We start from the raw sequence: 12,397 nt of genomic DNA on the forward strand, positions 1-12,397 counted from the left end.
GTGTGTTACAGAACATTGTCGTGTACCTCAGCACAGGGTGTGTAGTGATGTGTTACAGAACGGTGTTGTTTACCTCAGTACAGGGTGTGTAGTGATGTTGTGTGTTACAGAACGGTGTTGTGTACCCCAGTACAGGGTGTGTAGTGATGTGTATCACAGAACAGTGTTGTGTACCTCAGTACAGGGTGTGTAGTGATGTTGTGCGTTACAGAACAGTGTTGTGTACCTCAGTACAGGGTGTGTAGTGATGTGTTACAGAACGGTGTTGTGTACCTCAGTACAGAGTGTGTAGTGATGTATTACAGAACGGTGTTGTGTACCTCAGTACAGGGTGTATAGTGATGTTGTGTGTTACAGAACGGTGTTGTGTACCTCAGTACAGGGTGTGTAGTGATGTGTGTTACAGAAGGCTGTTGTGTACCTCAGTACAGGGTGTGTAATGATGATGTGTGTTACAGAACGGTGTTGTGTACCTTAGTACAGGGTGTGTAGTGATGATGTGTGTTACAGAACGGTGTTGTGTACCTTAGTACATTGTGTGTAGTGATGATGTGTGTTACAGAACCGTGTTGTGTACCTCAGTACAGGGTGTGTAGTGATGATGTGTGTTACAGAACGGTGTTGTGTACCTTAGTACAGGGTGTGTAGTGATGTGTGTTACAGAACGGTGTTGTGTACCTTAGTACAGGGTGTGTAGTGATGTGTTACAGAACGGTGTTGTGTACCTTAGTACAGGGTGTGTAGTGATGTGTGTTACAGAACGGTGTTGTGTACCTTAGTACAGGGTGTGTAGTGATGTGTTACAGAACGGTGTTGTGTACCTCAGTACAGGGTGTATAGTGATGTTGTGTGTTACAGAACGGTGTTGTGTACCTCAGTACAGGGTGTGTAGTGATGTTGTGCGTTACAGAACAGTGTTGTGTACCTCAGTACAGGGTGTGTAGTGATGTGTTACAGAACAGTGTTGTGTACCTCAGTACAGGGTGTATAGTGATGTTGTGTGTTACAGAACGGTGTTGTGTACCTTAGTACATTGTGTGTAGTGATGATGTGTGTTACAGAACAGTGTTGTGTACCTCAGTACAGGGTGTGTAGTGATGATGTGTGTTACAGAACAGTGTTGTGTACCTCAGTACAGGGTGTGTAGTGATGATGTGTGTTACAGAACGGTGTTGTGTACCTTAGTACATTGTGTGTAGTGATGACGTGTGTTACAGAACCGTGTTGTGTACCTCAGTACAGGGTGTGTAGTGATGATGTGTGTTACAGAACGGTGTTGTGTACCTTAGTACAGGGTGTGTAGTGATGTGTGTTACAGAACGGTGTTGTGTACCTTAGTACAGGGTGTGTAGTGATGTGTTACAGAACGGTGTTGTGTACCTCAGTACAGGGTGTATAGTGATGTTGTGTGTTACAGAACGGTGTTGTGTACCTCAGTACAGGGTGTGTAGTGATGTTGTGTGTTACAGAACGGTGTTGTGTACCTCAGTACAGGGTGTGTAGTGATGTGTTACAGAACGGTGTTGTGTAGCGCAGTACAGGGTGTATAGTGATGTTGTGTGTTACAGAAAGGTGTTGTGTACCTCAGTACAGGGTGTGTAGTGATGTTGTGCGTTACAGAACAGTGTTGTGTACCTCAGTACAGGGTGTGTAGTGATGTGTTACAGAACGGTGTTGTGTACCTCAGTACAGGGTGTGTAGTGATGATGTGTGTTACAGAACCGTGTTGTGTACCTCAGTACAGGGTGTGTAGTGATGATGTGTGTTACAGAACAGTGTTGTGTACCTCAGTACAGGGTGTGTAGTGATGATGTGTGTTACAGAACGGTGTTGTGTACCTCAGTACAGGGTGTGTAGTGATGATGTGTGTTACAGAACCGTGTTGTGTACCTCAGTACAGGGTGTGTAGTGATGATGTGTGTTACAGAACGGTGTTGTGTACCTTAGTACAGGGTGTGTAGTGATGTGTGTTACAGAACGGTGTTGTGTACCTTAGTACATGGTGTGTAGTGATGTGTTACAGAAAGGTGTTGTGTACCTCAGTACAGGGTGTGTAGTGATGTTGTGCGTTACAGAACAGTGTTGTGTACCTCAGTACAGGGTGTGTAGTGATGTGTTACAGAACGGTGTTGTGTACCTCAGTACAGGGTGTATAGTGATGTTGTGTGTTACAGAACGGTGTTGTGTACCTTAGTACATTGTGTGTAGTGATGATGTGTGTTACAGAACCGTGTTGTGTACCTCAGTACAGGGTGTGTAGTGATGATGTGTGTTACAGAACAGTGTTGTGTACCTCAGTACAGGGTGTGTAGTGATGATGTGTGTTACAGAACGGTGTTGTGTACCTCAGTACAGGGTGTGTAGTGATGATGTGTGTTACAGAACCGTGTTGTGTACCTCAGTACAGGGTGTGTAGTGATGATGTGTGTTACAGAACGGTGTTGTGTACCTTAGTACAGGGTGTGTAGTGATGTGTGTTACAGAACGGTGTTGTGTACCTTAGTACAGGGTGTGTAGTGATGTGTGTTACAGAACGGTGTTGTGTACCTTAGTACAGGGTGTGTAGTGATGTGTGTTACAGAACGGTGTTGTGTACCTTAGTACATGGTATGCTGTGCTCCTGTAGGCAGTTCAGAACTGTTCGTTTTCTTGATTTTACGTAGTTCTTTTCAGCGTCGCTGATGGAATGTCCGATTCTGATCTCACTAATAAAGACAGATATCACACAATTAAACATATTTCAATAAAATACTACTAACTACAGTGGGGTCAAAAAGTATTTAGTCAGCCACTGATTGTGCAGGTTCTCCTACTTAGAAAGATGAGAGAGGTCTGTAATTTTCATCATAGGTACACTTCAACTATGAGAGACAAAATGAGAAAAAAAATCTAGGAAATCACATTGTAGGATTTTTAAACAATTTATTTGTAAATTGTGGTTGAAAATAAGTATTTGGTCAATAACAAAAGTTCAACTCAATACTTTGTAACATAACCTTTGTTGGCAATGACAGAGGTGAAACGTTTCCTGTAAGTCTTCACCAGGTTTGCACACACTGTAGCTGGTACTTTGGCCCATTCCTCCATGCAGATCTCCTCTAGAGCAGTGATGTTTTGGGGCTGTCGCTGGGCAACACAGACTTTCAACTCCCTCCACAAATTTTCTATGGGGTTGCGGTCTGGAGACTGGCTAGGCCACTCCAGGACCTTGAAATGCTTTTTACGGAGCCACTCCTTCGTTGCCCGAGCGGTGTGTTTGGGATCATTGTCATGCTGGAAGACCCAGCCACGTTCCATCTTCAATGCTCTCACTGATGGAAGGAGGTTTTGGCTTAAAATCTCACGATACATGGCCCCGTTCATTCTTCCCTTAACACGGATCAGTCGTCCTGTCCCCTCTGCAGAAAAACAGCCCCAAAGCATGATGTTTCCACCCCCATGCTTCACTGTAGGTATGGTGCAACTCAGCATTCTTCTTCCTCCACACACGACGAGTTGAGTTTTTACCAAAAAGTTCCATTTTGGTTTCATCTGACCACATGATGTTCTCCCAATCCTCTTCTGGATCATCCATATGCTCTCTGGCAAACTTCAGACGGGCCTGGACATGTACTGGCTTAAGCAGGGGGACACGCCTGGCACTGCAGGATTTGAGTCCCTCTCGGCGTAGTGTGTTACTGATGGTAGCCTTTGTTACTTTGGTCCCAGCTCTCTGCAGGTCATTCATCAGGTCCCTCCGTGTAGTTCTGGGATTTTTGCTCACCGTTCTCATGATCATTTTGACCCCACGGGATGAGATCTTGACCCCAAGGGAGATTATCAATGGTCTTGTATGTCTTCCATTTTCTTACAATTGCTCCCACAGTTGATTTATTCACACCAACCTGCTTGCCTATTGTAGATTCACTCTTCCCAGCCTGGTGCAGGTCTACAATTTTCTTCCTGATGTCCTTCGACAGCTCTTTGGTCTTGGCCATGGTTGAGTTTGGAGTCTGACTGTTTGAGGCTGTGGACAGGTGTTTTTTATACAGATAACGAGGTCAAACAGGTGCCACTAATACAGGTAACGAGTGGAGGATAGAAGAGCTTCTTAAAGAAGAAGTTACAGGTCTGTAAGATTTTACTTATTTTCCACCATAATTTACAAATAAATTCCTTAAAAATCCTACAATGTGATTTCCTGGATTTTTTTTCTCATTTTGTCTCTCATAGTTGAAGTGTAGCTATGATGAAAATTACAGACCTCTCTCATCTTTCTAAGTAGGAGAACTTGCACAATCAGTTGCTGACTAAATACTTTTTGACCCCACTGTATACTTCTAATAATACTACTAACTATACTACTAATAACACTACTAATAATACTACTTAAGTAATACTTTACTAATATTTTCCATTGTCTGTTGTACTTTCATTTTAGTGACAGTGCTTTTCAGCGCCTCTAGTGTCACTGTATTATTACTGCAAGAGCACCATCAGTTGAAATTACATTTAGGGATATGTTACAAACTCTGTTTCTAAGACAACACTTTTGCATCGCTCTTATCGCAGCCAAAAGTATGGGGACAGCCCTGTTATTTCTGAAGGTAACTGTTTCTGACACAGCCATTACTAATAGATGTATTAAAATCAATGTTATTAAATAAATCATATGCTTGCAAACTCGTGGCTTCATTGTGGTTTCATTTAGCGTTGTAGAACGTTCTAAAATGTCGTTAGATTTGCGGCAGTGCCTCCTAATTCATCCTTAGTCATAATGATTAACTACAACTGGTGACTGCTCTGTGCCCATATAAACCAGGTTTGTTTGGCCAGACCCCATAAAAAGATCAAGATGCTATTATTAGGGTGCCTGCGGTAGCTGGTGAACGTCTCTTGGGTTCCCGGCGAAGCAGGCATTACAGAGCTCAGCAAACGAAGGCCTGAAATAATAAGTCTTCCAATTAGGGCTGATCACCCGCAGCTGTGGGCTGGCTTATTTATATCTAAGTATCGCTTACGCCTGCGTAGTGCAGCGGTGAACGCGACCGGCTCATGTCTAGGCGACTGGGGTTCGCGTCCCAGTGTTTGTTATTCTTTCTATTTCTTTAGTTTTTCAGTTTTGTTGCCTGCGGCGCCCAGCGGCATCGATCGGGGTTCTCCCGAGTCGTTTTTGGTTTCATTTGCCTGGTATTTGTTTTTGTTGTTTAAAAAATAAAATCATTTATTTTTTTAAATCTGCATTTGAGTCCTCCTTTCTCCCACGTAACAGAAAGGTGTGACCAAAAAATGGACTCAGCAGATTCCCCACCCGTCACAGACGTGTTACGCCACCAGGGGGTCGCGTTGGGTAGACATGAGATGGCTCCTAATCAGTTGGCACAGCGGGTGGCGGAGCTGACCCAGCGGGTGCCAACTACCGAACCCAGCTCTAATTCCGCAGTCCACTCTCCCGCCCACACTGGAGAGTTTGCTATCCGCGACACTCCCATTCCTCCTCCCGAAAGGTTTTCGGGAGAGGCCAAGAGCTGTCGCAGATTTCTCCTTCAATGCTCACTAGCGTTCGAGTTGCAACCCTCTTGGTACCCCACCAAGCGTTCAAAGGTTGCATATATTATTTCCCTTCTTACTGGAAGGGCTTTAGAATGGGCCACTGCCCTCTGGGAGCAAAATGCCCCCGAATGCTCTTCTGAAGGCAAGGTTAAGGAAGCTCTTAAAGAAACCTTCTTTCATCCTACAGGGGGTCGCGAGGCAAGCCCTCGGCTACTAGAGCTTACCCAAGGGGGGCGCTCGGTAGCAGACTACGTCATAGAGTTCCGAACGCTAGCTGCTGAGTGTGGGTGGGATGAGGGGGCCCTTACGGCCATTTTTCATCATGGTTTAGGAGGTAAGGTTAAGGACGTGCTGGCCACTAGGGACCTTCCTACCACCCTTAAGGCCTTTTACAAACTGGCCACATCCATTGATACCCGTCTCCGTCAGCGAGCGTGGGAACGGTGTACCTGTCCCCCGTTCACCCGTTCGCAGGGTCCTCCCAGACCACCTCCGCCCGACCTGGATCCTGAACTCATGCAATTGGGGTCAACACAGGCTGACGCTCCGTTGGCATCGGGTTCGTCCCCTCGACCCAGGCAACCATTAAACGAGTAGGCCGCTCTCGAGCCAGGGAGTCGAGAGAAGGACGATTTAACATCCCTGGTCAGGGCCTATTTCTACAGGCCTGGTTGTCTTGGGGTTCAGGAGACACAAACCTAAAGGTTTGTGTTGATTCAGGCGCGGTGGAGAATTTTATTGATATCAACTTGGTACGCAGGCTGGGGATAGAGGTCCAACCGCTAATAATACCGGTCTCGGTCCATGCTGTGGATGGCCGAGCTGTAGCAGGCAGCCCGATTACCCAACAGACGAAACCTCTCACGTTACGTCTGCAAAACCACGAGGAACGGATCACCTTCCTAGTGACTCACGTTCCTCACCTCCAGGTGGTTTTGGGGTATTCGTGGTTGCAAAGACACAAACCCCAGATCGACTGGGCCTCTGGATCAGTCTTCATTTGGGGAACGCGGTGTCGAGATTCATGCTTGTTGCAGGCCGGGACGACTCTCAATTTGTCTGAACCTAAGATGGAGACCCTGGATTTGGCCACAGTTCCTCCTGTGTACCATGACCTACGGGAGGTTTTTAGCAAGTCCAGGGCGCAGAACTTGCCCCCCCACAGACCATTCGACTGCGCCATCAACTTGTTGCCTGGCACTACCCCTCCTAGAGTGCGCCTTTTCTCGCTCTCTGGTCCGGAGAAGGTGGCCATGGAGGAGTATGTGTGCGAGGCACTTAAACAAGGGTTCATCCGTCCTTCTTCCTCCCCGGCCGGGGCGGGGTTCTTTTTTGTTGGTGAGAAGGACGGTAGTTTGCGCCCGTGTCGATTATCGCGGTCTGAATGCCATTACGATCAAGGATCGGTACCCGCTGCCGGCCACGGCTTTTGAAGCCCTTCAGTGAGCATCAGTGTTTACAAAGCTCGATTTACGCAGCGTGTACAATCTGATCCGGATCAGGCATGGGGATGAGTGGAAGACTGCGTCATTACGCCCACTGGCTACCATGAATATCTGGTGATGCCCTTTGGGTTAATGAATGCCCCCGCAGTCTTCCAGCGTTTCATCAATGAGGTCCTACGGGAGACTCTTGATAAGTTTGTCTATGTTTATTTAGATGATATCCTTATTTTTAGCCGATCCATCGACGAACATATAGGGCATGTCCAACGAGTCCTCCAGCTTCTGCTCGATCACCATCTTTTCGTCAAGCTGGAGAAGTCCGTCTTTCACTCCCCCACGGTTTCGTTCCTGGGGTTCATCGTGTCTCAGGGCGCCCTTCGCATGGACCTGGCTAAAGTTGAATCGGTGAAGAATTGGCCAACTCCAAGTTCTGTTCGCCAAATGCAAAGGTTTTTGGGCTTTGCTAACTTTTTTAGGCGATTTATTCAGAACTTTAGCACAGTCGCTGCTCCGTTGACAGCCCTTACTGGTAAGGGTCCTTTCAAGTGGACGGTGCAGGCCCAACAAGCCTTTGACCGGCTCAAAGCTCTCTTAAAAACTGCTCCTGTCTTGCAGTTACCCGACCCAGAGGAACCCTTCGTGGTCAAGGTTGATGCCTCTGAGGTTGGAGTTGGGGCTGTTTTGTCCCAGAGAGTGGGGCCAGAAAAGAAGTTGCATCCTTGTTCTTTCTTTTCGCACTACCTGACTCCAGCTGAGCGAAATTACCCGGTTGGAGACAGGGAACTTCTGGTTATTAAGTTGGCATTAGACGAGTGGCGACTCTGGCTCGAGGGAGCTAGACATCCACTCCTTGTCTGGACTGACCACAAGAACTTGTCGTTCATCCAGCAAGTGAAAAGGATGAATTCTCGTCAGGCTCGATGGTTATTATTTTTTGGAAGGTTCCATTTTACACTGTCATATAAACCGGGATACAAGAATGGTAAACCAAATGCCCTGTCTAGACAGTGGGAACCAACCAGACTGGAGACCGAGCCTGATCCCGTGATTCCCTCGACCCCGTTTTAGCGCCGTATTTCTAAGTATCACTTACGCCTGCGTAGTGCAGCGGTGAACGAGACCGGCTCGCACCTAGACAACTGGGGTTCGCGTCCCAGTGTTTGTTATTCTTTCTATTTCTTTAGTTTTTCAGTTTTGTTGCCTGCGGCGCCCAGCGGCATCAGTCGGGGTTCTCCCGAGTCGTTTTTGGTTTCTTTTAATTTGTGTTTGTTTTTGGTGTTTAAAAAATAAAATATATATATTTTTTTTAAATCTGCATTTGAGTCCTCCTTTCTCCCACATAACATGTGTGTGTAATGTGTGCATGTGTGTGTAATGTGTACATGTGTGTGTAATGTGTACATGTGTGTGTAATGTGAGCATGTGTGTGTAATGTGTGCGTGTGTGTGTAATGTGAGCATGTGTGTGTAATGTGTGCATGTGTGTGTAATGTGTGCATGTGTGTGTAATGTGTACATGTGTGTGTAATGTGTACATGTGTGTGTAATGTGAGCATGTGTGTGTAATGTGTACATGTGTGTGTAATGTGAGCATGTGTGTGTAATGTGAGTATGTGTGTGTAATGTGAGCATGTGTGTGTAATGTGTACATGTGTGTGTAATGTGAGCATGTGTGTGTAATGTGTACATGTGTGTGTAATGTGAGCATGTGTGTGTAATGTGAGCATGTGTGTGTAATGTGTACATGTGTGTGTAATGTGAGAATGTGTGTGTAATGTGTACATGTGTGTGTAATGTGTGCATGTGTGTGTAATGTGAGCATGTGTGTGTAATGTGAGCATGTGTGTGTAATGTGTGCATGTGTGTGTAATGTGTGCATGTGTGTGTAATGTGTACATGTGTGTGTAATGTGTGCATGTGTGTGTAATGTGTACATGTGTGTGTAATGTGAGCATGTGTGTGTAATGTGTACATGTGTGTGTAATGTGTGCATGTGTGTGTAATGTGTGCATGTGTGTGTAATGTGAGCATGTGTGTGTAATGTGTACATGTGTGTGTAATGTGTACATGTGTGTGTAATGTGTACAGGTGTGTGTAATGTGTACATGTGTGTGTAAAGTGTGCATGTGTGTGTAATGTGTGCATGTGTGTGTAATGTGAGCATGTGTGTGTAATGTGAGCATGTGTGTGTAATGTGTGCATGTGTGTGTAATGTGTGCATGTGTGTGTAATGTGAGCATGTGTGTGTAATGTGTGCATGTGTGTGTAATGTGTACATGTGTGTGTAATGTGAGCATGTGTGTGTAATGTGTACATGTGTGTGTAATGTGTGCATGTGTGTGTAATGTGTACATGTGTGTGTAATGTGTGCATGTGTGTGTAATGTGTGCATGTGTGTGTAATGTGTGCATGTGTGTGTAATGTGTGCATGTGTGTGTAATGTGAGCATGTGTGTGTAATGTGAGCATGTGTGTGTAATGTGTGCATGTGTGTGTAATGTGTACATGTGTGTGTAATGTGAGCATGTGTGTGTAATGTGAGCATGTGTGTGTAATGTGTGCATGTGTGTGTAATGTGTGCATGTGTGTGTAATGTGTACATGTGTGTGTAATGTGAGCATGTGTGTGTAATGTGTACATGTGTGTGTAATGTGTACATGTGTGTGTAAAGTGTGCATGTGTGTGTAATGTGTACATGTGTGTGTAATGTGTACATGTGTGTGTAATGTGAGCATGTGTGTGTGATGTGTACATGTGTGTGTAATGTGAGCATGTGTGTGTAATGTGAGCATGTGTGTGTAATGTGTACATGTGTGTGTAATGTGTACATGTGTGTGTAATGTGTGCATGTGTGTGTAATGTGAGCATGTGTGTGTAATGTGAGCATGTGTGTGTAATGTGTACATGTGTGTGTAATGTGTACATGTGTGTGTAATGTGAGCATGTGTGTGTAATGTGAGCATGTGTGTGTAATGTGAGCATGTGTGTGTAATGTGAGCATGTGTGTGTAATGTGTACATGTGTGTGTAATGTGAGCATGTGTGTGTAATGTGTACATGTGTGTGTAATGTGTACATGTGTGTGTAATGTGAGCATGTGTGTGTAATGTGTACATGTGTGTGTAATGTGTGCATGTGTGTGTAATGTGTGCATGTGTGTGTAATGTGTACATGTGTGTGTAATGTGTGCATGTGTGTGTTGTGTGTGTGTAATGTGTGTGTAATGTGAGCATGTGTGTGTAATGTGAGTATGTGTGTGTAATGTGTACATGTGTGTGTAATGTGTACATGTGTGTGTAATGTGTACATGTGTGTGTAATGTGAGTATGTGTGTGTAATGTGAGCATGTGTGTGTAATGTGAGCATGTGTGTGTAATGTGTACATGTGTGTGTAATGTGAGCATGTGTGTGTAATGTGTGCATGTGTGTGTTGTGTGTGTGTAATGTGTGTGTAATGTGTGCATGTGTGTGTAATGTGTGCATGTGTGTGTAATGTGTGCATGTGTGTGTTGTGTGTACATGTGTGTGTAATGTGAGCATGTGTGTGTAATGTGAGCATGTGTGTGTAATGTGAGCATGTGTGTGTAATGTGTACATGTGTGTGTAATGTGAGCATGTGTGTGTAATGTGTACATGTGTGTGTAATGTGTACATGTGTGTGTAATGTGAGCATGTGTGTGTAGTGTGAGCATGTGTGTGTAATGTGTACATGTGTGTGTAATGTGTACATGTGTGTGTAATGTGTACATGTGTGTGTAATGTGTACATGTGTGTGTAATGTGTACATGTGTGTGTAATGTGTGCATGTGTGTGTAATGTGAGCATGTGTGTGTAATGTGTGCATGTGTGTGTAATGTGTACATGTGTGTGTAATGTGAGCATGTGTGTGTAATGTGAGCATGTGTGTGTAATGTGAGTATGTGTGTGTAATGTGAGCATGTGTGTGTAATGTGTGCATGTGTGTGTAATGTGTACATGTGTGTGTAATTTGAGCGTGTGTGTGTAATGTGTGCATGTGTGTGTAATGTGTACATGTGTGTGTAATGTGTACATGTGTGTGTAATGTGAGCATGTGTGTGTAATGTGTACATGTGTGTGTAATGTGTACATGTGTGTGTAATGTGTACATGTGTGTGTAATGTGAGCATGTGTGTGTAATGTGAGCATGTGTGTGTTGTGTGTGTGTAATGTGTGTGTAATGTGTGCATGTGTGTGTAATGTGTGCATGTGTGTGTAATGTGTGCATGTGTGTGTTGTGTGTGTGTAATGTGTGTGTAATGTGTACATGTGTGTGTAATGTGTGCATGTGTGTGCATGTGTGTGTAATGTGTGCATGTGTGTGTAATGTGTGTGTGTAATGTGTGTGTAATGTGTACATGTGTGTGTAATGTGTGCATGTGTGTACATGTGTGTGTAATGTGTGCATGTGTGTGTTGTGTGTGTGTAATGTGTGTGTAATGTGTACATGTGTGTGTAATGTGTACATGTGTGTGTAATGTGTGCATGTGTGTGTTGTGTGTGTGTAATGTGTGTGTAATGTGTACATGTGTGTGTAATGTGTGCATGTGTGTGTTGTGTGTGTGTAATGTGTGTGTAATGTGTGCATGTGTGTGTTGTGTGTGTGTAATGTGTGTGTAATGTGAGCATGTGTGTGTAATGTGTGCATGTGTGTGTAATGTGTGCATGTGTGTGTTGTGTGTGTGTAATGTGTGTGTAATGTGTACATGTGTGTGTAATGTGTGCATGTGTGTGCATGTGTGTGTAATGTGTGCATGTGTGTGTAGTGTGTGTAATGTGTGTGTAGTGTGTGTAATGTGTGTGTAATGTGTACATGTGTGTGTAATGTGTGCATGTGTGTGTTGTGTGTGTGTAATGTGTGTGTAATGTGTACATGTGTGTGTAATGTGTGCATGTGTGTGTTGTGTGTGTGTAATGTGTGTGTAATGTGTACATGTGTGTGTAATGTGTGCATGTGTGTGCATGTGTGTGTAATGTGTGCATGTGTGTGTAGTGTGTGTAATGTGTGTGTAGTGTGTGTAATGTGTGTGTAATGTGTACATGTGTGTGTAATGTGTGCATGTGTGTGTTGTGTGTGTGTAATGTGTGTGTAATGTGTACATGTGTGTGTAATGTGTGCATGTGTGTGTAGTGTGTGTAATGTGTGTGTAGTGTGTGTAATGTGTGTGTAATGTGTACATGTGTGTGTAATGTGTGCATGTGTGTGTTGTGTGTGTGTAATGTGTGTGTAATGTGTACATGTGTGTGTAATGTGTGCATGTGTGTGTTGTGTGTGTGTAATGTGTGTGTAATGTGTACATGTGTGTGTAATGTGTGCATGTGTGTGCATGTGTGTGTAATGTGTGCATGTGTGTGTAGTGTGTGTAATGTGTGTGTAGTGTGTGTAATGTGTGTGTAATGTGTAC

General features: G+C 44.5%; 1 protein-coding gene across 1 annotated transcript in view; it reads right to left on the minus strand.

Moving 5' to 3' along the window:
- Window positions 1–2,541: 2,541 nt before the first annotated feature.
- Window positions 2,542–12,397, minus strand: part of LOC134306004 (ribonuclease inhibitor-like) — a 29,487-nt gene continuing 19,631 nt past the window's right edge. Inside the window, exon 8 of the mRNA XM_062990258.1 lies at window positions 2,542–2,705. Coding sequence (XP_062846328.1) covers window positions 2,576–2,705 — 130 coding nt within the window. The 3' untranslated portion in view covers window positions 2,542–2,575. The remainder of the gene's footprint in view (window positions 2,706–12,397) is intronic.

This window comes from Trichomycterus rosablanca, unplaced genomic scaffold, assembly GCF_030014385.1.
Source record: "Trichomycterus rosablanca isolate fTriRos1 unplaced genomic scaffold, fTriRos1.hap1 scaffold_179, whole genome shotgun sequence".
NCBI lineage: Eukaryota > Metazoa > Chordata > Actinopteri > Siluriformes > Trichomycteridae > Trichomycterus > Trichomycterus rosablanca.